General features: G+C 48.4%; 8 protein-coding genes across 8 annotated transcripts; 5 read left to right on the forward strand and 3 right to left on the reverse strand.

Annotated features, from left to right (window-relative positions):
- Positions 1-5123: 5123 nt before the first annotated feature.
- On the forward strand, positions 5124-6539 carry GGS25DRAFT_517796 (uncharacterized protein; the record flags this gene model as incomplete). The annotated part of the gene is made up of 3 exons (XM_049263437.1): positions 5124-5252; positions 5302-6160; positions 6292-6539. The coding sequence occupies 3 exons, from the start codon at positions 5124-5126 to the stop codon at positions 6537-6539; spliced, it is 1236 nt and encodes a 411-aa protein (XP_049119664.1).
- A 5431-nt stretch (positions 6540-11970) lies between these two features.
- Positions 11971-15074, forward strand: GGS25DRAFT_517797 (uncharacterized protein; the record flags this gene model as incomplete). Its single annotated transcript, XM_049263438.1, has 9 exons — positions 11971-12030; positions 12084-12100; positions 12169-12308; positions 12378-12681; positions 12762-12978; positions 13042-13365; positions 13496-13605; positions 13687-14041; positions 14127-15074. The coding sequence occupies 9 exons, from the start codon at positions 11971-11973 to the stop codon at positions 15072-15074; spliced, it is 2475 nt and encodes an 824-aa protein (XP_049119665.1).
- Positions 15075-15283: 209 nt separating this feature from the next.
- Positions 15284-17492, reverse strand: GGS25DRAFT_105830 (uncharacterized protein). The gene is made up of 4 exons (XM_049256003.1): positions 17161-17492; positions 16407-17098; positions 15375-16338; positions 15284-15305 (listed from the first exon to the last, which is right to left on the reverse strand). Exons 2-3 carry the CDS (start codon positions 17071-17073, stop codon positions 15563-15565), a joined length of 1443 nt encoding a protein of 480 aa, XP_049119666.1. The 5' UTR covers positions 17074-17098; positions 17161-17492; the 3' UTR covers positions 15284-15305; positions 15375-15562.
- A 2095-nt stretch (positions 17493-19587) lies between these two features.
- On the forward strand, positions 19588-20780 carry GGS25DRAFT_517799 (EBP-domain-containing protein; the record flags this gene model as incomplete). The annotated part of the gene is made up of 5 exons (XM_049263439.1): positions 19588-19897; positions 19986-20012; positions 20134-20270; positions 20323-20557; positions 20644-20780. The coding sequence occupies 5 exons, from the start codon at positions 19588-19590 to the stop codon at positions 20778-20780; spliced, it is 846 nt and encodes a 281-aa protein (XP_049119667.1).
- Positions 20781-21084: 304 nt separating this feature from the next.
- GGS25DRAFT_106045 (Pre-mRNA-splicing factor Cwf15/Cwc15) lies at positions 21085-22576 on the reverse strand. Its single transcript, XM_049256005.1, has 4 exons — positions 22247-22576; positions 21631-22190; positions 21498-21573; positions 21085-21442 (listed from the first exon to the last, which is right to left on the reverse strand). Exons 1-4 carry the CDS (start codon positions 22277-22279, stop codon positions 21389-21391), a joined length of 723 nt encoding a protein of 240 aa, XP_049119668.1. The 5' UTR covers positions 22280-22576; the 3' UTR covers positions 21085-21388.
- Positions 22510-23701, forward strand: GGS25DRAFT_105870 (ribosomal protein S5 domain 2-like protein). Its single transcript, XM_049256004.1, has 2 exons — positions 22510-22820; positions 22879-23701. Exons 1-2 carry the CDS (start codon positions 22657-22659, stop codon positions 23591-23593), a joined length of 879 nt encoding a protein of 292 aa, XP_049119669.1. The 5' UTR covers positions 22510-22656; the 3' UTR covers positions 23594-23701.
- GGS25DRAFT_105825 (P-loop containing nucleoside triphosphate hydrolase protein) lies at positions 23701-24822 on the reverse strand. The gene has a single exon (XM_049256002.1). The coding sequence runs from the start codon at positions 24445-24447 to the stop codon at positions 23809-23811; it is 639 nt and encodes a 212-aa protein (XP_049119670.1). The 5' UTR covers positions 24448-24822; the 3' UTR covers positions 23701-23808.
- A 414-nt stretch (positions 24823-25236) lies between these two features.
- On the forward strand, positions 25237-27803 carry GGS25DRAFT_106215 (uncharacterized protein). Its single transcript, XM_049256006.1, has 4 exons — positions 25237-25595; positions 25706-25972; positions 26039-27525; positions 27583-27803. Exons 1-3 carry the CDS (start codon positions 25564-25566, stop codon positions 27381-27383), a joined length of 1644 nt encoding a protein of 547 aa, XP_049119671.1. The 5' UTR covers positions 25237-25563; the 3' UTR covers positions 27384-27525; positions 27583-27803.
- Positions 27804-27806: the final 3 nt, after the last annotated feature.

The following is a 27806-nucleotide window of genomic DNA, read 5'->3' on the forward strand; positions in this document are numbered from 1 at the left end:
CTTGGTTACCTAGAATCCTAGATATGTAGCTACCTGCTACCTATGTATGTATATGTATGTATGTATGTATGTATGTACTCCAGTTGTCAGGACTCAGGACTCCGCGTCAAATCAAACCTATTACTATACTATGTAGCACATATGTAGGTGTAGTAGTAGCACAGTAGTTCACCGTACCAGATATGCATGCGGTACAGTTCCGCACCAATGGATTACCGTGGCCCACCATGACGAGTGGGGAGTCAGGAGCGTCCATCCTATATGTAGTATACGATATACAGAGCATGTAGTACTACTATAACTATAAAGACACTATACCTAGATACCTCACTCAGGGTTTATATAGTAGGTAGGTAGGCCGTCGTCGAATGTCATAGTGGCAAACGTTTTTCTGTATTCGTACCATTATACCTATTATATTAACTATGCATCACACAACGCATCAAACTATGCATTAGTCACCCGTCGTTCGGGCTAAAGACTGCCTACCATCAGACTTGTCCTGTCAGACACTGGAGAATCGTGGAGACAGGCGTGGGTTTGTGGCATTGCCTCGTAATTCCCCCTCCCAATGATTTGGTCGGGGGCCAGAGCATTCTAACCTATGATGCACTGTATTAATGCCGTCAAGTGGTTCTAATCTAGGTAGCCAGTACCTGACTCGGACTTTGCCTCGAAGAATCTCGTTGCTAGGTATTGATTGTATACTTATTATAAGTTGGCCTGCTTGATTAGAATATAGGCAGACTTTGCTTTCATAGAAGTAGAAGGTAGCTAACCTAGGTCTGTATATTGTAAGCATCCTTTAAACACCTATTCAACGCACATCGGAGTCTATCTTGCATGAATGATCCAATCGCAAAGAAACAATGGCTTAGAGCCAAATCACGGCTCGGCACCGATCTGTCTTGCAGCTTCGGCTGGTGCAGATCTCGCCTACGAACGGGGTACGGGGATTTTGCCAAAAGCATGCTAATTCGACGAGATTTGACAGCCGGCTAGAATGGGCAAGTCCGCCAGGGCGGAGGCCACTAGAGCTACATACTCGGTGATGCATAGTTAGTACATAGTACACGCCATGCATTCCCGAATTGTCGTCGTCGCCGCCGCCGCCTAACGGCAGTCTACCTTAGTACGAGGAGGGAAGGTGGGAAGAAAGAAAAAAAAAGAGGCACCATCGCTATGATGTACATACATAGATGCATACCTACATACATAGTTAAATGACATTAAATGTATGCATACTTACACACATGTGCACATAGCTACATACATGTAGTACAATACATAGAATGATGTACCCACCACATGCTACGTAGGCATTTTCCGCCACATTTATCATGACTCGAGGCAACTTATACGGGCCAAACCAGTTACCAATCCAGCGGAACGCGTTTAAGGGTTCTTGGTCTAATGCAAATCATGCTTGTCAAAGTCAAGAAGCTGCATATTAGTGTCAGAGTTCTACATAGCGGTTACCGAGGAACGAAGGTGTGTTGTGCTAATAATATCAGGTGGCCCCCTCTCCCCTCCCCCTCCTCTTCGACGCCGCAGCGTTGCTTCGACTTGGTGCCCGGTGTCTGTCCTGGAAGGTAAAATGATCTATGTAGGGCAGGTCGTCAAGGTTTCGGCTCATGACTCGCCCTAGGCCTGGCGAGAGACTGGAAGGGAACCAGAGCGTTGGAAGATGTTGAAAATCCCGAACCGCTGTGTGCATAGGCTAATTGAATTCTTGGTTGGATCGTCACGGGATGTCTACGGAGCTTCATATATCATTACCCTTGAAGTTGGAATTGGCTACTTGGGTTAATTCCTACTACTAATGTAGGAATATAGCCTGTGGTCGGCCGAAAAGTACAAAGTGAAGTAATTCTTCCATATAACTAGGTTAGGTAGGTATCTATTTACATAGTACTACTAGTAGTATTTTACTATGTTGGTATGTGAGGCAGATGATCATATTGTAGGTACATATGTAGTGGCATGGCATGCACTCCACCATCCAGAGTCCAAAGTGCATACCTAATCTACAGCACATACCTACATACGCGTTTGTTTGGAGAAAGACATCCCAACTACTAGTAGTAGGTTTATTATGTAGGTACGTTTGTTTTGTTAGGCAAAGTCCAATGACTGCTAATTACTCCCCTGAACAAAGCATAGTTTTAGGCGACGGTCATTATGGTGAGCTCTAACTAGTTATTGATATTATCATTTCGTATCATGGTCAGGTATTATTACTATTACTTGCACTTAGCCAAGCAACTACACGTAAGCTTTGATCATCACTTGGACAATTAAGCAAAAGAAAAAATAAAAAAAAAGATAAAAAAAAATAAGCAATCAGTAAACTGTCTGTGTGCACGCACTCAATTCAATCGACAATACATTTCACGAAGTTAATAACCATTAACTATACGCAACCCACACAAGCGCCACACAAACCCGCATCAAAGTCAGACTGACACGATTCAACACCCTGGAGAACCCACTACAACTTCGCCGCTCATCAGCATCACGAGAGTCGTGTTGAGTATATTGTAAAATGGCTTTTTTATTGAGGTAACCCACAACCCATCAGCTTACCTACTAGATAATAACTAAGTAAGTTTTAACTATACAGTAATCATTTTTGTCAATGGGAAAAGTAAGAAACATGTCCAGAAACTAGGAATCTTGACCTCTAGGGCTATCTTAGATCTTAGTGAAGCCTTTTAACCACTAGTTTTGCTCCAGAAAAAAAAAGGGGCTGTCTTTTTGATGGTGCCAACTCCTCGGGCGCATCTGCGTCATATCATCTGGCCTGAAGGGATGTCCTGGGCCGAATTGCAGATGCATAGAAACCTTCTTTTGGGTCGACAGGATGCAGAAGGACACTTAGTTTTTTTTTTTTTAAGATATTTGTTCCTGGCTATCATCACGACTTCTCATAAGCGACGCTGCGGATACCCCCAAGAATCGGAAAGCTCTTCTTCACAGGCTCACTCATATGATATGTACGCGTGACAGTCATCATGTGAGCGCTTACTGCACGACTAGTAGTTAAGCAGTCGTGTTGGAGTCAATCAGCGACTTTGCTCATGGATGAATCTGTGCTCAAAAAATGTCAAAAATCACGATACCTTTCTTTTCATTTCGGGTCAAGGAAAAGAAAGACAGCCATCAAAAAAGGGTTCCGCTTCTGACAGGACTCGCATCGATCAAGTAAGTAAGTTGCCGCACAGGTACAGAGAACAGGTACAGAGAACAAGTTGTTAGGAGGGAAGAATTCGATCCGGGCTTCGAAATGCACGCACGTATGCAATGGTACCTACCTACTACCTACCTACCTACCTACCTACCTACCTACATACTACTACATACATACATGTATGTACAATACAAGTCTACAGTAGGTAAGTAATAGGTATACATCCATGGATAGTACTATCATAGTAGTATATATGCAATGGTACGTGTGTAAGGGCAACCCCGGTAGCATCTTTCTTTTCATCGGGCAATTTCATCTGGCACCAAAGCAATAACCGTCACGGTCCGGGGTCTGACCCCTGTCTGCATATACATTTTCCAATACTACCACCGACGCTTGCTAAACGCTTGCCCTTTCCACTCCCACTCTGCCACTGTGGTCGTGTCACTTACTTTACTTTCCCCCCTACCTCTGACCCTACTATGTACTTCTGACCCTACCTCTGAACCTGTGCTAACCTACAAGTACGTCCTAACCTAGCCTACTACCTGTACAGCTATCCAGCCTATCCTATCCTATCAAGCCAAGCCCAAGCCCAAGCCTGTCTTCTTTTAAGCTACCTACAGTAACCTACCTACTTAAATAAACTTGCCTAGTATCTTGGTATTTTAGTATCTCAAGTATCTTAGTATTCTTACTATCCCAAGTATCTGATCCTAGAATACTCAAGAATTAGCCCAGACCCTTTAAACCATGTGTGTTCTCGGCAACCCAGTATTAACTAACCTAACTAACTATCTACATACTAGGACCTAACTATATACCTAGTAGCCCTAGAGGTATATAATGTACTCATATATACTTACTTTGGATGCATGCCTCCATACCTACATGCCTACATGCCTATATATGTAGGGGACTCCAGTGTACAGTCATGTACTACCCCCTACTATCAATAGTTAAAGAGCTTGTCAAGTCTTTTCAGTCCGTCGTTCGTCAGAGGCAACGCCACAAGTATCAGCAAAACTTCGTCTGTGGGGAGAGGTGGGTACACGACTAGCCCGCGGTACAGGTCCTCTTCATCCAACCCTGAACGTTGTCTTAACATCTACATAGTATGTCATCCTTGCTCATGCTTCGCATCCTGGGCTCTTTATGGTTTAGTCACTCCATCGAAACCACACCTCCACACCCTTAGAGATCCTCCCGTCTTGACATAGAAAAGCGTTTCTGCCTCCTTGCTGAAGTGCCCTGTCCTGTTTTCATTCAGCCTTTTTGGGCCAATTATATGAGGATCCTCTCCCCAGGCTTTTCTCCATCAGCCCTTGCCAGCATTGTTCTACCCGAATTCGCCATAAACCCATTATTAGTTCTCCCCGAGATATCTGTTTCTTGCATTTAGTAGGCTAGGCTTGCCCGTACTTGACTCTTTCATCAAATCATTATCTAAGCGTCTCCGTTCTATCTGTTTCACTACTTTGAAAGACAAGACCAACAACCATTAATACTCCATTACATCTCCCCATCTACTAACAGTACACTATCTACTTTTAGTATTTTTTATATCTTTGCAAATCACAGAAGAATAAGACTGTAACTACAAGAGACACGGCATAGGGAGTTTATCTACCAGTCATATATACCTGATATTGTATCTCTGTCTCTTGCTAGCCCTTGGACTCAAGTGTGCGTGAATGGTCGTATAAGTATCGCGATCGAGTGAGTCAAGAAGGTATCTCTAGGTCCCAAGGACCGACTTCTGTATTCGTTTTTTTTGGGTTGCAACGAGGTCCGCCTCTGAGTATCTATTACATCAAGTCAAGGTAAACCGTCTTTTCCCTTTTCAAGGGATATCATATCTGAGAAAGCATTCATGTTCTAACTTGCTCAACAGAACCCGACGACTAGTTGAAAAGATAAATACATCTACATCATGTCTACTCTTACCATACCGTCCTCACCTTACCACCATGCTTTCCCAGGAGAGCGGGCGTGGCATGACACTCGTGTGGAACGGTCACCTGCACCTCGAGAGAGAATTGCACTGCCTTCTATTCGACAGGTAGAATCACCCATCTCTGGCCAACGTGCTATACTAATCAACCTATCAGGCTTTCCCAGAATTACAACATCATTTACAGCCAGAAGCATCAGCTAGGAAACTGTCTGCCAGTGCTACTTCCAATAGGGGCCCTTACACTGGCATGATAACGCCACCGGAATACGTCCACTCACCAACTCATCAGAAGAGGCGGCGATTATCATTTGAGCACGAGAAGGAGGGCGAAAGAGTGAATCAGGTCCCAAGACTATATAATGGCCCACAAAGTACCATTTCTCGACAGCAATCACCACCTTCCCTCCACAGACCCGGTTCAGAATGGGACACCTCAAGCCAGATTAGCCCCCATAGCGGGCACGGCACCCTTCCTTTCATGAGATCTACCGTGGGCGTACAACCTCGTGAACGAGTGGAAACTAGGCCTACTCTACACAGCCTACCGCTACTCAACTTCGAGAGACTCGAGAGACCCGCGAGCGAGACTGTTCGAGTTCGAAATCACCCCAATGATGAATATGCCGCCCACGAAAGGATAAGGAGGCCGAGCGTTGCAAGCAGTAATAGCCATAGTACGGACGGAGGTTCGCCTGCCTACAGACCCCCCAACTTCGGATACGCGTTCCACCACCCCAACCGAGTACAGTCCCATTCCGTAGGGTCTGTCCACCCCTTTGACAGGACACCTTTCTCACCAGGGTCGTACGGACATCAGTTTCACGACAACTTCATGCGTGTGAGCGAGTTTGGGGTGGGAATAAACGGCGACAACAAGCAGCGGAAGCGTCGTGGGAATCTACCCAAGGAAACTACAGACAAGCTCCGGGCCTGGTTCGTCGCTCACCTACATCACCCATATCCGTCAGAGGAGGAGAAGCACGACCTGATGAGACAAACTGGCTTACAAATGAGTAAGTTGAGCCCCAAATTTCCAGGGTTAGAAGAAGAAAAGGTCGCTGGAAGAAGAAGGATATAGCAATACGGCATATGACGAGAAAACTTCTGGGTTGTCTGTTTGCTAACCAAACCCTCGTTTCTACAGATCAAATATCTAACTGGTTCATCAACGCGAGGAGGCGGCAATTACCGACCATGATCAACAACGCCCGTGCCGAGTCCGACGCCATGACCGTTCGTGGAGAGAGTAACCTACTGCCATCCACTGAACGAATAGACTACGAACCCGAGAGCAAGCCCCTGAGTGATGGGGAGGGAAGCACATATCGAGAAGTCGAGTTAGAATCACTGAAGCGACGCAGAGTTACGAACATCAACCGCGGTAGCATATAGAAAGGGGGAAACGATTGGTAGCAAGATTTGGAGGAAAGAAAGAGCGTAATAATTATTACCTACCGTGGTCTATTGGAGCTTTTTTTACATGTTAAGAATGATATTGTACTTTTATTATCGAGCGACTAAATTTTGTCAATTTGTTTTGGGTTGGGGGATCCTTATGATGAGACAGAGACAATGTACGACACAGCATTTTCCTTTTTCTATTATTATTTTCCAGACATACCAAAATTTCCGGGCATACGGGTGGAATACCACATGGATATGGCGCACTGGAGCGATAGAACAGGTTATGGCTGTGCGGTTTTGATTACTTACACTCTACAGAGAAAGACAAGGGAGGGGACCGGATTGTATGTATATCACTTTCGAATTAGATTTTGGGGGGCGGCGGTTGGAAGAATCATAATAAAGAAGGGGTGATAAACATCCACGGTTATGGGAAATATATCGCCATGTATTGTGTAGATTTAGCCTCAACTGCCAAAGTGCACTATCCGGATGATAGAAAAGATGTTGATTCTTAATATCGTTTACCGGGAACAAAGAAAAAAAAAAGAGACGATGCATATAAGCTTCTTCGCGGATGGCTTCCGGCTCAGGGTGAACACTATTTACCAACAAGGGGGTTTCCTGCAACCACGAGCTGGGATTTGTTCCGAACTGTCTAGAAAAAGAAGATCTCTCTCTCTACTTGCCTTACGAAACAAACAAGAATAGCTGTAGGTAAACAGGTAGATAGGTACGTAGGTGGTAACTCTCCCATTAGCATTTTTGAGAGAACAAATATATTGTCTTACATGCCGCCCATTCCGATCGATAGATTAAATGCAGATGCCCGCGAGCATGGGAGTCCCGCCCTTCCTGGAAATCCGTTGGCTACCAAGTTCATCGTGACGGCCACCTAATCTCGCCGCATCGCACAGTTTCATCACCGACCCAAGATGGCCATCTCGTGGTAGGCATATATTATACATGAGAGGACTCGGATGACGACAGAGGTTACAGAACAGCTGACGTGCCCTTGGCGACCTGGGGTCAAACCAAAAGGAAAAACAACAGCAACAACCCAATATGTTGTGAATCCGAAGAAAAGGGAAGAAAGAAAAAAAAGGAAGCTCACATATCTTTTCTGGTTACAGCACGCAGATGTCGTGCCATCCACTATCTTGTCTTTGCCCGGGGCCAGTCGCGAGGTAGCCAGCCACCAGAGAGTACCACTGGACTGGTAACCCAATGTTCCTGCCTGTCGAGCTGGAACCCATAGGAATGGCCGCTTGGTGGGATAGATGCGACGGGATCTAATCGGCCATTAACGAGCACGACATATGAAGTTCCCTCCTCCTTACTCTTTCTTTACTCTTCACTCCTTACTCCTTACTCTTCCCCCCGCTCCTTTGGAAACATGTCTCCATTACCTAGTTGATCTTCATATCAACTACGAGGGTTGTGATACCCAGCAGTTATACTACGTTACCGTCACCGTCACATATGTGTTTCTTATGGATCTATGTATGTAACTATGTAATGTAGGTACATAGTAGGATGATTACATAGCATCTATCCACCAGGTCAAAGCCATGGGTGAGCCGGACTAGTCCGTTAGCTTGACATCTCGAGTGTTTTAGCCAAAGATAGTGCCGCCTTCACTTAAGGGTTCGACCATGGAACTACATATGTAGCTAAAATGATGAAGAAAACTGTGAAGGAGAAAAAGAAAAGAAAAAATAGGGCCACGCTAAGCAAAAATCTTTAGCATATGCTACCTCGGACGAAGTTTTTCTAACTACAGAGTTCTTGTTATGAGAAGCCATCAGCCCGTAGCACGGATCTCCGGCCGGTCAACCCTCTGACATGAGACATGGCGTTTTCTTCGGACAAAAAAGCAGTTAATGTGTCTTATAATTCACAGGACGAAGCACCGACCTTCTCCTCCCCCCCTTCTTCTTCGCTAGGCTAGTGAATGTCTTAAATAAAAAGTTCTTCATGGAAGTAAGTCTTAGATGCCTATCAATGATGACATCTGAAACATCTCACTTGAGCCGCTCTGGAGAAAGACGGTTATATGTGACGGTTATATGTCTCTCGTCATTGTACCCCTGAAAAGCATTTGTGCGGCACGTTCAGGACAAAAATGCAATTCCCCTTTTCTTCCCAACCACTCATTATACAACTAGTATAAATTGAATTTTCCTCGCTTGTGCCACTTTCCAACTGAAGCGAATAGATTTCACGAACAGGGAGGAAGCAATAGGGTTTTTTGCATGGACAGGCTTTTTGCCCATATTTTCTAAATGAGTTTACCCAAGCGCTTCCTGGGCCAGGAGAATAAGAAGAATCATGTTAATATCAAGCACTTTTCTATTGCCGTGCTGGGGGAGGGCATTCGCTTCTCAATACCGGTGTGCCATGCAACTTTAGATGGACAGATAAATTATACCAGATTACCTAAATGTATCGTACCTGACAAGGGAAGATAATAAACCCAAGTGACTACTAACCTAGTATGTTCAGCAACATCGATAATATGCGACTCGGCCGAGATCTTCCCGCAGCACACTACCCGGTCCAAAGGGTATCTTGCTTGATGAACTGAACTCTAACTGGGTAGTATCAGTGTTCCGATGTATGGGGACAATAGAGAACACTATGTAATATAGGTGAAAAGAAGGGACTATCTAATTCGTCAAAGTGCGTTAGAGGTGAGGCTTGCTAGGCCAGAAACATTTATCTTCTACCCCCCTCTACCTCTTTCCCTCCTCCACCCTTCCTATTTCTCAGCTACACTCTATGTATGTAAGTCCTCAATATAGGTATTGATCATCAACCAACGTACATGCCGAGCATGCGGGGGGGGTTAAAGTTCTGTAGCCACCAACAGCAATCAAGATTCCAAGTACCTATCCTATTATATTACATACCTCCATACCTACATGCTAACTAGTAGGTATTTCCAACCCTAGCTTCTGGGCAAAGCTCCATCGCTGTATTGGTTTTACTAAAATCACGAACTACCGGAGACGAGACTAGCTCGCCTGAATCTATACTAATCAAAAATTCAGGGACCGGAAACTACCTTGTCCGTTTCGTGGTCCTTTTACCATGGTCTTCTCTTCCTTTGGCCCTGAAAAAAAAAAACCTTCTACTTAGTATACCTTGCCTAGGGTTTAGGTAGGTAGGTAGGTAGTCGTACGCAAATACTAGTAACTAAGTATACCTATTGATTAGAACAACTGGGTCAAGACCCTTGGCTTGTAGAGGTATTGCATTCGGGGATGCCTGAGCCCTGACTTCTAACTAAAAGATACCCATTCGAACCTCCGTCACCGTCCGAGTCATGTCTTTATCGTGCTGTATACCTGGGTAGGTACGGAACTGGAGTCACAAACGACAATTTAGAACGCGCCGGGGTAACAAAAGCTATTCGGTCCATGAAGGGGTCTCCGAAATATATGACCAGGGCTACTACTCCAGCGCGAAAAATTAATAATAATATTAATATGACTCGGGGAGCGCCGAATACACGGAACGGAGGGTAGCCCGGCCAAATGACGAGCTGTCAGAGACAGGACTAAATCACCGATTCTACTACCACCTACCTAAGGTAGCTAGTCAGTGTCCTCATACTAAGGCCTCTAGTGCTATACCAGACGTCCGGGTTTTTTCCAAGCCGGTTTACTAGACTCGGGATGGACGAGCGGGCTCTACCATGTGAAGCCGACCACGCTGTCACGACTCACAAGTCCTACCTACTAGGTACCTAGCAGTAGACAAGGCACCGCTTATATCCATCCATTCGTCCCAGGGTTCCCATGCGGTGTCGATCCTGATCTAAGAATGATCTCCTCCTGTCACTCTTGTCAGTTGCTGCGCTGGCCGGTGCTATGTCTGGGCAGCCTACTAACTACCACTACATAGTATGTAGGTAGCTGATCACTAACCACCCCCCCTAGGCCCCATCATCACCAACCATCCGCTCGAGGCTCGCTAGTCCTGTACTCTGCCGGACAAGCAACCCTACCCCCCCTTTTTTATGAGGATTTAGAAAGAAAAAATATGGAGTTCCCGCATGCAGGTGGACGAGAATCTTCAACTGCTGTACGCGGCCCACTCCACCGGGGCTAGGTTTAAGTCATAAACCCAGGTCCCCGGGGCTTTTTCAATGTCCAGACGGCCGGGATGAAGACCTACACTAACTAAACACAACCACCGTTGGTAATAGTAGTAGTTTAAAAAAAAAGCCAAAAAAAAGTAACAACGAGCGAAACGAAGTTTGAAAAAAGCTGTGGGAATAGATACTCCACATCGTCCCCCCCCCCGGGACCCCCTTGAATGAAACTAACTGTGCTGCGCTGTGCTGATGCTGATGCTGTAAGGTGTAAGGCCCCAATGCATACCGACGCTGATAGAGGTATGTGTATCACGAAAGAGGCGTGTAAGCAACAAAAAAACAAACCTGGCGATCTGCTTTCCGGGTCTGGGATTTACTACATACCTACATTACATACACAGCTACACAAGAAAGAAACAAAGCCCCTCCTCCCCGAAAATTAAAAAAAAAAAACGTGTTCTGTCATGCCATCGAAGGATAGAAAGATGTGACAGGTCGTTTACGGGTGGCACTTGCTATGCTTGCAGATTGGCGCTCCCTGAATCGCACGCATGGGGTGACGGGTAAGTCATGTGCTCGAGTCGGTCTGCACCATTGGCACCGGACAAGGCTTACCTAGTAGCTAACCCACCTCGTTACCTTGGGCCTGGAAAAAAAAAGCAAAAAGCATCCAATGTTGAAGATGTTCGGGTTAGGTAGGCATTTGTGCCCCCTTTTTCTTATTTATCGTTCTATGGTTGAAACATCTCGGCAGATACTAATTGCATTGGTATGTTGATCGACTTACATAGAGGATTTACAAGAGGATAAACTACAGCCATACCAAGTATACGAGAAAAGGTGAAATATGAATACATAGAAAGAGAGAATGTGTTATACCAGAAATATCCCGATTTCTTACTATACTCGAATAGCTATCCTACATAACATGCATTTATCAACAGATATCGTGAAAACCGAGTAAGATATTCCAATATAAGAAATACAGTATGCTCTTATGCATGCCAAGACCTGACATAAATACAGCATATCCATATGGATTGAATTCGGAGATAGGCATGTTATGGCGCTGGAGATATCGGATTTCGGTACGAACCAGGCTCCGATTACATAGGTGTAATGGATCCCGGACGGCTTACGGCAGCACGGAAATGGATGCCTGGCTGGTCGACGCGGACACGGAATTGAAGTTTATTGAATGTTAATGTTTACTATGTACATACATACCTCCTGTACTTACACTTGGAAGCTAGCAACGAAACGGGTGGAGATAATTTATATATTTATTTAGACGCATACCAAGTATCTACTCACATAATGTCCGAAGATGAACCCTGTATAGAGGCATCAACAACCAGTCGTGCAGGGGAAAGCTTGGTATTTTGCCCCTTTTCCATCCTCACTACCAAACTCGCTAATCCTTTGAATAGTCGTGTGTGTTATGCCGGTATGACTTTTGCTGGCCTATGCGTGTAAAACACCAAATATTATCCCGTGGCTCATTATCGTTTGCAGGAGTCGGAAACTTAAATGTGACCGCACTAAACCGCGGTGTAACCGGTGCAAGAAGGCCAGTGCCGAGTGTGCCTATCCCGAGTCCCGGAGGAAGCCGGCGTTCAAGCGGAGGATTGTGAAGGAGCTTGAGGCTCGCCTAGGTAGGTGCCTCCCGTAACTAAAGGATCATATGAGGTTGGAGACTGAGACTAAGATATATCTACATATAGTTCAAGTTGAGGTGCTCTTAAAGGAAGCGGCAGAGAATAGAGCACAGCATAAGGAGCCTGTCAACTCTCTCCCCGCTGAAACGCTGCCGGCCGAAGATGTCATGAACCAGGGGGTGGACTTCGCAGACCATGACATCTCATTTGATCATGGCGACCAGTTCTCCTTCCCAAGAGACCCAGCGACGACATTCCCGGCTAGTAACTTCGGCACCCAACCCCAAAATGACGCCCCCCCTTTTATGGACCTCATGGACCTAGGTGGGCTACACGAGAGCCTGCCCCCTTTCGAGATGATGGAAGCCCTGTAAGCGACACCATGTGTTCAGAAAAGCACTACCTATCCATCATTGCAAACTCCGCTCATCATCATGGCTACCTACCTAGCAACGGAATCTTCTTCACCCGCCACCACAACCTCATCCCGGCGATCCATCCTGCTCGCTACCTGCAGGCGTTTTATTCTGCTCCGCACATGAGACCCCCCATGTCTCTCCAATACGCCATCTGGGCTCTCGCTGCGTATGGCGATCCGAAGTATGGCCACTACCATGAGGTCTTCTATCGGCGCGCGAGGCAGTACGCTGATTCGGATGAGATGAAGGTGAGTCTGTACCTCCGACCCCCCCTGGAATTGAATGTCTGCTTAAGCAGTTTCTGTGATCAGGGACACGGCGAACACTTCATCACCATCGCGCACGCGCAGGCGTGGAGTCTAATCGCCAGCTACGAAGCCAAGGTGATGACGTTCACCCGCGCCTCCATGAGCGGCGCCAGGGCCGTTCGGCTGGTGGAGATGATGGGATTGCATCGGCTTGACGACGCCACGGACGAGATAAGTCCGACGCTGCTGCCGCCGAGGGATTGGACGGAACTGGAAGAGCGAAGACGGGTGTTCTGGGGCGTGTTTTGTATTGACAGCCATTGCTCTATCTCGACGGGCTGGCCGTTTCTCATCGATGCTTCTGAGGTCACAACTCTACTGCCTGCCGTGAGTGAACCTTACGCTTGTATATGATTCCGTCGAATAGAAGACTTCTGCTCGAGTGCTTGAGGCTTCTTTAGGGGGCATATTGGCCTAAGCCCCTTTATAACCTTTTTACTAACTTGAAGCTTGACAGCCAGAAGAAGCTTTCCGAAATGGCGAGGAGGTAAAAACATGCAGTCTCCACGATGCCGTTAAGGGGTATCCATACTCATCATTCGCTGGGACAATTTTAGCCTGTCATTTGTGCGCTCCATCCCTTTTGCATGAACAAAAACTGACGACCTCCCTTCTTCCACGCTACTCGCTAACCTCAAGGCTCCCAAGCTTCAACCAAATCCTGAAACACGTCCACAGACCCAAGCCAGGCGACCACCCCGAAGACTACGAACACGGCGAATACTGGAAACGGCACCGCGAGATCGACAACACCATCTCGAGCGCCTTCATGTACCTGCCGAGCTCCTTCCGAATGCCCGACAACTACCGCGACCCCGTCGCCATCCACGCCAACATCAACTTCCACGCCGCCACCATTTGCCTGCACCACTCCGCCCTCGACAAGATAGACACGTACAAGTTACCCGAGAGCGTTCAGAAAACCTCCCGGGATCGCTTGACCACGGCAGCTCATGAAATCACTAACATCATCAAGCTCACTAGCCATACGAAAACCACCCCGGTAGGCCCAAGCAGAGCACCAGGCTGATGAGATAACTCTCTCCAGTGCCTACCTACCTAGTACCCAACGCTGACACCTACCACAGCAGAGAAGCCCCCTAGCCGCACTCTCCCTCTACTGCGCCGCCTCCGTCTACATCTACCTGTGCAAAGAACCGCCCCCCTCCCCCACCCCCACCCCCGCCTACACCGCCAACCTCGACTTCATCATCGCCGCCATGTCGGCCCTCGGGCAAACCCACCCCATCACCAAAGCCTTCCTGCGCCAGGTCGTCGCCGACATCGAGCAGAGCGGCATCCGCATCCGCGCCGTCGGCATGCCGCACCTCGACGGCCTGGGCGACCGGTTCCGCGACACGATCTCGCACAACATCCCGCTGCTCGCGCGGTCGCGCATATCGAGGCACACGCAGGTGCAGCCGCCGCTGCCGGGGCGGCAGCTGCCGCTGGGAAGGCCGGTTGGGCCGGTGTTTGATGCCGAGCTTGCGGGCGGGCGAGGGGTAGTAGCTAGCAGCGTGGCAGGTTGTCGCAAGCGGAGGCGCACATGTCCGCCTTCCGAGGCCAGCGCTGCGCGCGACGGTAGTCCGGAGGGAACCCACGCTGCGGCGTCGTGCATCGCCACGCCCTCGTCGCCTGCCGACACGATCCCCGCGAGGGGGCCCAGGGCGCGAGACGCTGCTTCTGCCTGTCGCGCTTCCCCTACTCCCGCTGCTATTGGCAGTAGTAATAATAATAATAATAATAACACGCGCCCCTCTCGTTTCCAAACCACACACTGCGACCCAGGAGGACGCACAACACCCACGTCCAAAAGCGCCTTCCACAGCCCCTGGGATACCAACACCGCGTACGCTAACACCCCTCTCGAGTCCGATATATCCAACCCGTATGCCGAAAACAGTGGTGCAAACGGGGATGTCGACGCGGACATCCCCTGGGTTCTTACCGGTAACGTTGGTAGCGGCGATACCGGAGAGCTGGGCATGGACTGGGAGGCTCTGGCTGCTAGTTTAGGGGATGGGTTTTTTAGATAGATGAAAACGATGGTAGATGATGGATGAAGTGTACGATTCAGGGGATACTGGCTGTGTTGTGTGTATGGGTGCCAGTTGGATACCTAGGTACCTAGAGACTTGATATCCCCCTCATTTATAGGTATGGCTCATAGAAGATACTGGGTACCTAATAATACCTACATACCTAGGTTGGCTACCAGGATAGATACCTAGGTAGATATATGGAGGTATCCTTCCGAGCCAAAACCACTTCAACTATTTAGAGTCTTCATCGAAATCAAACTTTACAGCATTGTGCTTCTTTGTTGAATATCTTACCAATTTCGGAAATACTACTAGGTATACCTGCGGAACCCCTATCCGAGGGCATCCGGGCATCTATTTTTTTCACAGGTGTCAAGCTACGTAAGTAGCCACCTACTTAAGCACGAACGCCAACTCCCCATTCCCATTCCCATTCCCAACTCCAACTTCAACACTGACACCACCAACACCCTCTCCCCTCCTCACGTCGGCGCCGTCAGCACCGGCATAACCGGCTCAAAGTTCCAATCAAAATCATCCATAAACGTCCAATCGATCCCCTGCAGCGCATCCGCACCTCCCATCAACCCCGGTGCCTCGGTGCCAGGCGCAGCAGGAGTACCGGCGGCATACGCAGCAGCGCCGGGCTGAACATTATTCGCGCCAACACTACCATTACCAATACCATTAGCGCCCCCAGCGGCCGCGGGGTTAGCGACCGCAGTCCCAGGAACGTAGTTCGGCGGCGGCTGGCTAGAGCGACTATCGCTTTTCCAGCGGGTGATGAGGTCGTAGGCGACGCTAGCGCAGAGGCGCTGGGAGATGCTGGAGACGGGGTCCTCTGACCAGCGGACGCTGGGGGTGCGGAGCAGACGGTCGGACCAGCCCTCGAGCAAGTTTCCCAGGCGGTGGGGGAGGTCGCCCTCGGTGACGGTGGCGAGGCGGCAGGCGGCGATGGCGTCGGTAGCGGACTGCTCGGCGGCCTTGCAGTCGATGAAGGACATGTAGGAGGAGCGGATCAGGCGGTAGATGACGCAGGAGGCGGAGAGCACGGCGCGGAAGTGGAAGTGCGATATGTGTCGCAAGAACTGCACGCTGCGATCTAGCGAGAGGACCTCCCGGATCACGGCTTGTGCCGAGTTGTAGGCTCGTAGGACGTTGCGCTTGAGGGCTTCGGGGTTGTAGCCCGGCAGGGGCATGAGGTAGTAGGTTTGGATTTCCAACTGCACCAGTAGGGCGTTGAATAAATCAAGTTCATCTGTATCAAGTAAGTGCCCCGAGCATCTCCGTATGTCTATGGATATATATGTGTGGGTGGGTAGTTACCTGCACGTTCCGAGCATATAAGCCCCCTTACAGTGTTCCATTCATCTTCGAGCAGCTGCACCATATGGGTCGAAATCCCTCGCGACTCTTCCAGACAGGCCATCATAGTTTTACTCACATGGTTACAGAACTTCTGGCACTCTAACAAGACACGAAAGGTGGAGGGAACTTGAAAAGGGGTTCGGCCGTCGATAACGTTCTGAATAGTTTGATTGAACAGATTACCGAGCGGAGGGATTCCGAGAGACGAGGATACCCTCTGAGCAATGATATTGTATCCAGCCCATGTAAAAGAAGCCTCTTCGTCCGTAAAAGTAGTATTGAAGACACCATGGCAATACTCCGGATGGGAACCTTTTCCGGTGTGAACTCCTAACTGGAGGGCTGCATTCATGCAGACGCCGGAGAAAAGAGTGGTTGGATCATTGACGAACCGTACTTCCGGGAATATCCAGGTACAGAGCAAGATAAGCGCATTTATTTGCGACATTGACAAGGGGAGGCTGGTGACGGCCGCAAAGGCATCCCGCTTGACAGCTTCCAGAAGAAATGAAAAGGTCGCCGGACTTCTTGCATAGCGGCGCGCGGCTATATAGATGATCATCCAGAAAAGGAGAGGCCCAGACTCATAAACTTTATTCGGATCCCTAACCCTTATGATTGGCATATAAGGGTGATAGCATTCGAAATATCTACATAGTAGCCCCTAGAGGTAAGTGAAGTTCTTCCAGATTAAAGATAGGATCCAACTCACTTATGGAAGTAGTAATCGATTTCTTCGCCAGAAAATGGCTGTGAACCTAGAGCTCTCGGGAGCGTTGGCTCGGCGGCTGGGGTCTGACCAACAACGATGCTCACAGGTGTATGTACTACTGAGGAGGGAGCAATTGTGCCAGGGGTTGGAGTCACGATAGCAAGAGATCTTGCTTCTGTTCCCGCAGAGGAACTTTTTGGAGATGGAACTCCTAGCCGCGGTGGGTCGGGCTCTTTGAAAGAAGTGAGAGCTTCATTTTGCTGAGAATACTCTGTTGCCTGGTTTGGCAATGGCGGGGACTGTTTGCCCACGCTTTGCTTGATAGATTGGATTTCTTGTACGAGTTCGTCTAATTTACTACACGGATCATTTAGTTTTCAACTACTCTACTGTTACAGGATCAAATAGGCTAGGAATGGTTCGAGATGAAGAAGTATTATAGAGAAGTAGTATCTGGTACCTTCTCCGGCTCACCCTTTTGTGAGTCTTATCCACAAGACAAGTCAAGTGAAGTTTTGCGCAACGTTGACACGGTTGTGCAGGATTCTGATTCGGGTTACACCGTACCTTTAAGCACGGTCAATATAAGGGATACACCAATCAATGAGACTATGTACATAGTATTATGTATGGATGTATGCGTACTTTTGCGTCTCGGCAACTGGTACATGCCGTGTTTCGCTTGATTCGGCTGGATGATACTGACGCTGAAGGCGGCGGCGATTCTTGATTTGTGTTAGGCATTGGGCATGAATAGCTGAGTAAGACAAAGTTATGAGAGCCTAGCAGATATATTATTCGGGGCCGAAAGGATATTGAGAATGGTGTTGCCGTTGAATAACAAATTACTACTAACCTTAAGGTTAGATAACTTTGCTATGTAGCTTAGCCGATCGGCTACTAGGTATGTTTAGTTACCGGAAAGTGGGCATAAAGAGGCTTACGCCACGTGCTAATCAAGGCTCGGCAGAAAATCGGTGCCGATCCCTGCAACTACCCGCAAGCCACTAGTACTAGTCTAGTAGTACTCACACTCAATAGTTATCACCATCTTCTCTCAGCAACACCCACCCACAACCCCCAACCCAACACCTTCCCAACTATAGCTTCACCAATCTGCTCCCTCCTCGCTTTTGCTTTTAGCAAATTAGGATCTAACGGTTCGCTAAGCGCTATAACCTGAAAGAAGTCTGCAAGAGATCCAACCGTTAGCGCTTAGATCTACATTGACAGACAGGACATGAAAAACCACTTACACCTATGCGGGCCGTGATTCATCAACGGTCTTGGTGGCGCATAAACCTTCCCATTCATCAACCGGCCGTGATAGAACCCGCCTTTCAGCAGTGCCTTTTTCGGGTCCTCCACCTGTAAGTCGACTGCATCGATGCTTGTTTTCGACGGCTGGATCCCCGCGTAGAGACTGTCCCAGATTAACCAATAAGCTTTACTTTGCATACCTACATAGAAAGGGGGCATCTATTCCATCCCAGGGCTTTACTTACCCGTGGCACGGCATAAGTATCGGCGCATCCGGGTCCTCCACAACCACCAGCCACTCGCCCACCTGCCCCGCGAGGTGCGGCGGCGCCTCCCAGCGCAGCGTAGGAAACTTCCCCGGCCCGTCGTGCGTGTACTCGACGCCGAGGATCGAGCCGGTGGGGCCGACGTCCGGCGCCGTCACCGTGATCTCGCGCTTGTCCTGCAGCCCGACGAAGGCCGGCCCCGTGTAGAAGCTCTGGGCGTCGTGGCCCTTGGCGTTTTTGAAGAGCCAGGAGAGGGGTAGTTCGATCAGAGCGGTCATGTTTTTTTTTTTTTGCTTCGTTTCGATTCGTTATCTCGTAAATTCTCGTAATGTAACAGTAACCGTGGGAGCAACCGTGGGAGCTAGGATCTGTGGTGTGCCTTGGCGTTGGTCGAGTAAAATAAGGCGTTACTATTTAGGTAGGTATCTAACTATGTAGTTGATACCTTTTCTGCCTTTCCTTTCTCCTTTTACTTGAAGCCACTAAAAGTTGCCTTCGAGTTTCAAAGGTCGACGCATCACTGTTATATTCAAATTTAAATTCAACTTCCTAAAAGACTTCATACACCAGCAACGCTCCGTTACTTATAGAAAAGACGAGCAGCTGAGCTTCACATCTTGTATCAGAGCCCTCCCCCCTGGTTCGGAGCCGACCGCGCTTATCTCTCTATCGTCCCGTTGCAACGCCAAGCCCCATTGCGATCCTACCTATCGAGTATCCAATCCAATCCAATCCAATACGACCCAACCCCCTGAAGTAGTAATAACCGAGAAAAGCAAGCTTTCATAAGCATACATAGCTGAGGTGCGCAAATGAAAATTTTAATTCACTAATACCCAAGTTTGGACCATTTATCCATTTTCATATGTGGTTTAAATTGGTCTCATCGTATTACCCGAACATGTCGCTAAAGTGGATCACGGAAAGCAGCAGCAGCTGGCTACGGTCCTTTCTGATGGCCGAGCCGACCGCGCCCGAGATTACGATCGAGCCCGAAATCGTGGTTGAGAATCTCGCGCCGCTGCACCCGTACTACCCCGAGGGCGTGGCCATCCCGTCGTATGTGCCCAACGAGGTCCCCGTCCCCGTGCTGCTGGCAGCCTTGGGGGGCATGCTGGCGTTTGCGCTTCTGGGCGCTGTAGCGGTTGCGCTGAGGGTCAACCCGAAGTTGAGTCGGGTTAACATAGTCAGGCTGTGTTGGTTTGTTATGAGTGAGTAGCCTGAATACCTACTTACTTGAACTACTATGCCAGTATATACAAGTTGTACTTTATTTGCTGACTTAACATCGGGTTATAGATGGCTGCTTGCATTGCGTTTTTGAGGGTAGGTCTCTCATCTCTCTGTCTGAATAATACCTATATATGATGAAACGAAGGAGCACGTGAAATATATCGACCTAGTGAACTGACTGACTGACTGACCGACTGATCCGCTCACCTCAAAGGCTACTTCGTCCTAACCCACGCAACCGTCGCCTCATCCCAGAACCTGTTAGCACAGCTATGGAAAGAATACGCGCTTTCCGACTCGCGCTACCTGACCTCCGATTTCTTCATGCTCAGCGTCGAGGGCATCACATCCGTAAGTGGCACCCACCATAAACGAACCAACAACCCCTTTACTAACGAGAAAGCTCATCTGGGGCCCCCTCTGCTTCGCCAACGCCGTCGCCATCGTCCGGGGCAGCCCGTCGCGGCACGCGCTGCGCATCATCGTGTGCATGGCGCACCTGTACGGCGTCGCGCTGTACTACACCACCAGCCTGTGCGAGCTCTACTTCACGGGCCGCTCGCACAGCCGCCCCGAGACCCTGTACTTCTGGGTCTACTACGTCGGCTTCAATCTGCCGTGGGCCATCATCCCCGCGGGTACGTGATGCTTACCTACCTAGCCAGTCTGAAAGATCAAGGTTATATCAAAGATGATGGAACTTTGGCTGACATCAACATTTTAGTCCTCTTATACGACAGTGCCAGAACGATCACCGCGGCAGTACGGGCGTTGGAAAAGGTGGACAACACGCTGGATGCTCATCGCCGTAGGCAAGGGAAAACGAACGGGGTTGCTGTTGAGCCGAAGAAGACGAAATAGTCTTGTGCTTTATTAGAACATTGAATGTCGCCTGCTGTATTTGTAGAGGTTTATAGAAACGGGGAGAGCTAATCTAATCTAAGATGGGGGTTCAGACCACACTTTTAGTAGGTACAATTATCAAGACTACACCACCGTATCGCAGTTTGTGATGCGCATGATGAGTGTCTTTGAACCGGTCTGTAAATATCGGCTTCTATTACGAGGGTATCTTGATTGTACCAACTCTTATACGACCGTGGTATCTCTTATCCATATAATTGGGGTTTGCGATGCATCGCCATGCACACGAACTTAAAAGTAAGGGGTACTATAAAACCATCAATTTAAGGTCATGGACCATCTTTTGTCTTCTTCCTAACCCATCCGTGTTATTGAATGAAGTAGTAACCACTAACTCTGTAGCGGTATCCGTAATGAAATTCTGAATCGTCTTGCGCCATCGCTTAGATACCAATGCGAGTCGGGTGATTGAACCCGAGGGGAATAATTTTACAACAAAGACCACCTTCTTGAATACCTAGGAATCAAGTCCCGTACTTCGAGTTCAATATGAGTACCTATTCTTCCTACAGGTAGTATCCATCGTTCATCAGGTAGCACACGTCTTATCTGACGTATTTGCTCATGAACCGCTTATGGAAGTCGGATCGCAAAAGATCCTATTCATACCATCAGCATTTTCGTCATAAGATAAAGAATAAGTTGGGGGCTTACGTTAATGAACTCCTTCTTCTTGCCCTTGTCTTCAGTACCTCTTGCCTGGTTCTTGAAAACGACGTCGTCATCCCACCTACCATGACTTGATTAGCACGGAGCCTGAACCGCTTCGTCCAAAATTTTGACATACCTTCGCTTCATATTGAAATTCTTAGGATTCAACAACGGGTTACCCAGCGCAATATCCTTTTCTCGCTCCTCCTCCTCAGCCGCAGCCTTCTCCCGCTCTTCTTTTTCGCGCTTTTCAGCGCGCTCCCGTCTGATCTTCTCCAGCTCTCGCTGCAACTCAGCCTCCTCATCTTCTTCGTCGTCACTGTCTTCTTCACTGTCGTCATCGTCCTCCTCCTCATCATCCGAGTCTGCATCCACGTCTCGGGATTCCTCTAATATGCGCCGCCGTTTCGCATCGGGGTCTTCTTCTCCATTTCTATCACCCTCAGCTTGCGATGTTAACTCTAGGGGACGTTTTGCCGCGTTGTTGGTAGTGGGTTCGGCATCAGGAGCATCAGGTAGGGCGCCCCCGTTCTGCTTGGCGAAGTGGGCGGCTTCGGCAGCGAGGAGCTCGGCTCGCAAGTCGCGTGGCTCATCTGCATCTCCTCCTTGGCCGGGTTGTCTGAATTTGAGCTGGGTATGAGCGGGAAGGAGCCTTTGGTGGTAGGCTGGTCCTCGAAGGGCTTCTTTTCCACGCGCCTATCGGATGGTTCATTAGTAGGTTTTATTAGTATTACTTTTAATGATCAACTTACCGGATCGAAGGTAGGTCTGTGTGCGGTAGTCATCTTGGCTCAATGTTCAAGTTCAATATTTCTGGTAGACTCTGGGTGTAAGGAAGGGTTTCGATGTGCTAATGATGAAGCTTAAGTTTTGTTTGTTAAGTAAAGGTAAATATACTGTAAAAGACAAAGGATCAAGGTTGCATACAATCATAAATGTCGGCATTCTAGACGTGGAACCCCCGATTTTACAGGGATTAGATATTCACCGCCCGGCAGAAATTCCAAGTGTGGGAAATTCCATCTGAAGCTTCCATCATCAACACATACAAACACACCCCACTAACTAACGAAGCTTCCGCATTTACAATTGGGACGAATAATAAGATTGAGAGAAAGGAGTTGGAAAAAGCGTCTACTTATTTACTTATATTCCTCTCAAAATGCCTCGAGAGGCCGAGCCTTCACTCAATGAACGTAAGTTCGTAGTGGAGGCCCTACAACAAGGCCTGCGCATCGACGGTCGCCACTTTGACCAGTACCGAAAGCTCGAGCTTAACTTTACCGATCAGTATGGAGTCGCGGATGTAACCCTGGGGAAGACGAGGTAGGAATATAAAGATGTATACTCTACAGTGCAATGTTACTCACTCACTTGCGACTAGGATACTTGCCAAAGTCTCGGCCGAAGTCACAACTCCCTACACGGATCGACCGTTCGATGGCATCTTCACAATCACCACCGAACTAAGCCCTATGGCTTCACCTGCCTTCGAAGTCAATCGACCAACCGAGACAGAAGTGCTACTATCGCGACTACTCGAGAAGACGGTTCGTCGATCTAATGCGCTAGATACCGAGTCTCTATGTCTTGTCGCTGGCCAAAAGTGCTGGTCCATAAGGGTCGATCTACACGTACTCTCGCACGACGGAAATTTAATAGACGGGGCTTGTTTCGCCGTCGTAGCCGCATTGCGCCACTTTCGAAAACCAGATACGAGCATAGAAGGCGAAGTTCTGACTGTGTACACGCCTGCGGAAAGGGAGCCAGTCCCGTTAAGTTGGTTACATTCGCCGTTTTGTGTCACGTTTAGTTTTTACGGAGAAGGAGATATTGTGTTGCTAGATGCTACCCTCTTGGAGGAACAGTTGAGTGTATCTAGCTGCACTATCAGCCTCAACAAGCATGGGGAGATATGCCAGATTGCAAAGTTGGGTGGTACACCTGTAGAGGGCGCCACATTGTTGCAATGCGCAAACGCCGCGCTCCACAAGGCCAAGGAGTTCTCGACATTATTAGATCAGAAGCTGGCCGAGGACTCGAAACGGAGGGACAAGGGTGGACTGCTAACAGAGTTGTCCGCAGAGAATGAAAGATAGCGATAGCAGGTTGAAAACTGCTCGCATCAATGACCAAATAAGATACCCCTTGACTTTATAGAGGCGAGCCCTCCTGATAGAACTTGAAACCATAGACAGACCTTCCTAGTTCCAGAACGCCTTTTCTATGTCGCTGAATGCAAACCCGACCCGAGCCCCTATATAACCAAATAACACCGTTTTGCCGAATTATCTAGAGTCTTCCTTCCAAGACTCTACCTCATCACCGGTGGTCTTGACTCCTTATTCCACTTCACCCTCGACCTCACCCACTCGACAGCTTCTCTTACCCCGGTCCCCGTCAGCGCGCTCACGGGCAAGACTCTCGAGTCGCGAATACTGGACGCCTTCTCGCCCTCGAACACCTTCTTCACCAGGCCCTCCTTTATGCGCACGACCTCGACACAGTCCTCGCGATCCTGCTTATTCGCCAGTATCAGCAGCGGCACGCCCTCGGTCTCGGAGTTCTGCAGGACGTCCTCGAGCACGAGGCGGCACTCGTCGAGGCGGCCGGAGCTGTCGTGCTCGAGGGTGCCGTCGCCGATGTCGGTGCTGTCGATGATGAAGACGATGGCGTGGCAGCTGGCGTAGTAGCTCTGCCACAGCTTGCGCAGGCTCAGCTGCCCGCCCACGTCCCAGATCTTGACGTACATGTCCGGCAGCGTCAGCGTCGACACGTTCTGCCCGACCGTCGGCACCGTCTTGAGCTTCGGGTCCGGGTGCTCCGGCAGGAAGAGCGACTTGGCCTGCTCGTGGAACGTCGTCTTGCCGGCGTTGTCGAGCCCCAGGAGTATGACTGAGTATTCCTCTCGGCTCCGCGCGAGCAGGTAGAGGGATTTGGCTAGATGGTACATGGTGGTGGTGGTGGTGGTGGTTTTTTATTTTAGGTACTACTACATACAACTTAGTAGGTACATAACTAGTAAAAAATATGTAGTATGCAGGTATGTAGTGGTGTAGCAGCAGTTTGAGAGTCGATTGCGCAAGATAGGGAGATAGGGAAATTGATTGATTGATTGTGAAATTGGAGCTTGATAAGCTAAGCGCGCAGCAGTTTGAATTGGAATGGTTTTAACTAGATGGACTGGACCAATGAAAAACGTCCTTGTGGCTGGGGGTGCGCCGGGTCTTGCCTATCCCGATTGCCCGAGTCCTAACCGCTTTGGGATTTTTCCTAATTAGATTTTAAGGTTATGCCAAGACAGACCTGCCAACCTTGAAGAGGAAAGGAATGCTTTGCTTGCTTGTCCATTGAGAAGAATGGTCACATGACTTTTGAATGTCACATGGATTTTCAAGGATAGAAAACAACCAACATTCATGGAAAGTCCTATGCACAATACATCCCTTAGTATGAGGTACCTAGTATGTACATGTAGGTTCGTACTAGGTAAAGTTCAATCCTATCTACAGATGGAATGTACCATATTCTTCCAGGAATTACCTACTCAGTGTTGCGTGTCACCAATCTTCAATTGTTACACCGACATTACAAGAAAAATATGTATTAAAAAATACAAAATACTTACCTACGTAGTACGTGCAGCTACGTAGGTCCCGGAAAAGTGCATTAGGTACCTGCACATACCCAACCTCAAGTTTTGACGTGGGGTCAGTCAGCCTACATACTATTAACCTAGGTACTTATGTCGGGCTATTCCTGCAACTTGATGTGTACCTACATACAGTACATATAAGATCCCTTGCCCCTTCGTAAAGAGAAACTTAATTTGTTACTTGGTTGAATTTCAAGGTTTTGGACGGTAACAAATACCTTGGTACCTGAACCAAGACACCAATTTTCCCAGCTGAGCGCCACATCGTCATGTCCTGCATGTAGAGGTGCCTATCTACATATGCATTTTCCCTCTGGTACATAACTCTTCAATTTCTTCCTCAGCTACCGAGGTAGTATCTTGATACTACATCTCGTCCTTTGGGCTTCCTCAAAGCAGGATTGACTGCTCGAGATGGCTCCCGTACCGTTTCAACATCCACTGAGGTATGTATATCCAAGCCGCCTTAGCTTACCGACGAACGGACACAAGCGCGGACGCGGACGCGGCCACGGACACGGACTTGGACAACTAATGATCAACATGAATTATATAGATACGCTCCATTGGCCGTAGTTGGGACACATCTTGTATCGGTCATCTATTTGACGTATGCTATAACGGTCAGTCTGTATACGTCATATAAGTCCATAGGACCAGCACAAGATACGCGATCTCGCCTCGCACAACGCAAGAAGCTGGTCCCGGCTTTTCTCGGACTTGCAGTTGCAGCATTATGCTTGGCGACTTACACATCTACTACTTCGGCCGTCTTGTCATATCAGACCTGGGCGTCTGAGCACGGCCTTGACAAACCAGAAAAGTATCAATATCCCAACTACCCATTCTATATAGACGTGACAAGCGATGAGGGTCTAATAAGTTTTAGATTTATCCCTGAGGATGAAGTCTTGCTATCCCAGAACTCAAGTAAAATAAACTTGGCCTATGTCGCCCAGTGGTTGAGCGATACGCCAGTATATTCCGACATCCTCGAGATTGTCACCGAGAAGGCTCGCCGGTTCTGGTGGGGTCAACAGATCGACCTCGCAACAGTGGCATTTAGCACGCTGCTGTCAATCGAAGGAAGAAGACGAAATGTCCTTCTCACTGCTGCTTTTCTGACTCTGGCGCACTTGGTCAATTTATCGTATGCCCAGAATCTGTTTTATCTCGCCCTTCTCCTGACTCCGTCTCCGTTGCCATCGGGAAACAATGGTCTTGAGTCAGCAGCCATGCCTTTCCCTATCCCACAGTTGGTTCGAATTGGCAACAGGGTCTTCCCCCCGAAGCCAACGAATTGGCATCTGCATTCTTCCATATTTATTAGCACCCTGGTCTTGAATTTCGGGTCAATTTTCACTCTCCCGTATGTCGCTGGGACGCAGTCATTTGTCAATGTACTACTTCTCACTCGAGCCTCGACCTTCTTGCCCCTAATTTTACCCAGGATTGCCCCTATGAGTTGGGGAACAGTCCATTACCGCCCTCATAATTCCTACTATTCATTCACGGTTATATTTCGAACTATCTCCTTCGTATCGTTTGTGTTGCATATGAAGTCAAGCATCATGGGACTTACCTACAACATTCCCAACTCACACTATCATCGGCATAGTGCGATTCTCCCCTGGGATGTAGAGGAGCGAACCGCATTCGAACGTGGCACTACTGCCTTTGGAAAGGTTTTGGGTTCAATAATGGATCATCCTGCTGTGGAGGCTGTGGGTTGGGATGTTCTGATCTGCACTCTCAGTATCGGTTTATGGGCTGGTGTCCGTGCTATAGATGTTCAAGACATCATTGAGTCTTCCATACCGATATATGCCTCTCGTCACAAACCCCAAGAATTAGTCGAAGATGAGGCAACAAAGACTCCCATCAAAATCGAGCCTGAACCTGAGGAGTCTGTATCGGAGCATTCGATGACCCTGAGACGCCGAGGGAGACCCGCCAAGCCCAGATTCGGGAGCGTCGCGAGTTCGAGCGGGTTTAGTGAAGATAACATGGTGACATCAGGACGGAGGCGAGGAAGGCCAAAGAAGAAGCAACCCGAAGGAGAGAAAGCCTACAAACCCACACCATCAGTAGTCAGAGAATTGGTAGAAGGGGATACCTTGCCTGCCAATGAGTTAGATTGGGAGTCTTCTACTTTGACCTGGGGGTTAGTAGCACTTACTGGCCTTGGCTCTGCATGTGCTGGTGTCTTTGGAGGAGAATGTACCTCGAGGTAAAGTTTCATGCGGGAGGGTAAAACAGTAATCAAAGGCAAGACGAGCTATTGAATTCAACACACATACGTGGGTACATAATGCCAGATAGGAAAGTCGCAAGAGAGGGTAGTAGGACTGACGAGATACTGCGGATGTTTTAGAGGTCAGAAACAACACTTTCAGTCTTCCTGTCCTGATACGCAAGTATCTAACTAGATAGCAAATGTCTACCCTAGATAGTAGATAAATGTCTTTATGAGAAGTTGACGTTCAACTTGGTGATGCTCTCATAAGAGTGTCAAAAAAAAGAAGAGATCGATAGGACGATCTGATATCGAAGCAAGGTCACTTAAGTTTTATTAGGTTTTATTATGTACCTAGGTACACTTACCTTCAATCACGCCTCTCGTCAACGCTCCTTCTCCGTATAACCAACTCTCTTGC

This window comes from Hypoxylon fragiforme (genome assembly GCF_022984875.1).
Source record: "Hypoxylon fragiforme strain CBS 206.31 chromosome Unknown GGS25scaffold_2, whole genome shotgun sequence".
Taxonomy (NCBI): domain Eukaryota; kingdom Fungi; phylum Ascomycota; class Sordariomycetes; order Xylariales; family Hypoxylaceae; genus Hypoxylon; species Hypoxylon fragiforme.

Coding starts and splice junctions, on each gene's coding strand:
- GGS25DRAFT_105830 (XM_049256003.1), bottom strand. CDS start 17,073: ATGCCAATCATAAGGGTTAGGGATCCGAATAAAGTTTATGAGTCTGGG. Junction 16,339..16,406: donor TATATGCTCGGAACGTGCAG/GTAACTACCCAC, acceptor TACTTGATACAG/ATGAACTTGATTTATTCAAC.
- GGS25DRAFT_106045 (XM_049256005.1), bottom strand. CDS start 22,279: ATGACTACCGCACACAGACCTACCTTCGATCCG. Junction 21,574..21,630: donor AATTTCAATATGAAGCGAAG/GTATGTCAAAAT, acceptor AAGTCATGGTAG/GTGGGATGACGACGTCGTTT. Junction 21,443..21,497: donor AGAAGAAGGAGTTCATTAAC/GTAAGCCCCCAA, acceptor TGGTATGAATAG/GATCTTTTGCGATCCGACTT.
- GGS25DRAFT_105870 (XM_049256004.1), top strand. CDS start 22,657: ATGCCTCGAGAGGCCGAGCCTTCACTCAATGAACGTAAGTTCGTAGTG. Junction 22,821..22,878: donor GTAACCCTGGGGAAGACGAG/GTAGGAATATAA, acceptor ACTTGCGACTAG/GATACTTGCCAAAGTCTCGG.
- GGS25DRAFT_105825 (XM_049256002.1), bottom strand. CDS start 24,447: ATGTACCATCTAGCCAAATCCCTCTACCTGCTCGCGCGGAGCCGAGAG.
- GGS25DRAFT_106215 (XM_049256006.1), top strand. CDS start 25,564: ATGGCTCCCGTACCGTTTCAACATCCACTGAG. Junction 25,596..25,705: donor CCGTTTCAACATCCACTGAG/GTATGTATATCC, acceptor TGAATTATATAG/ATACGCTCCATTGGCCGTAG. Junction 25,973..26,038: donor GGCCTTGACAAACCAGAAAA/GTATCAATATCC, acceptor AATAAGTTTTAG/ATTTATCCCTGAGGATGAAG.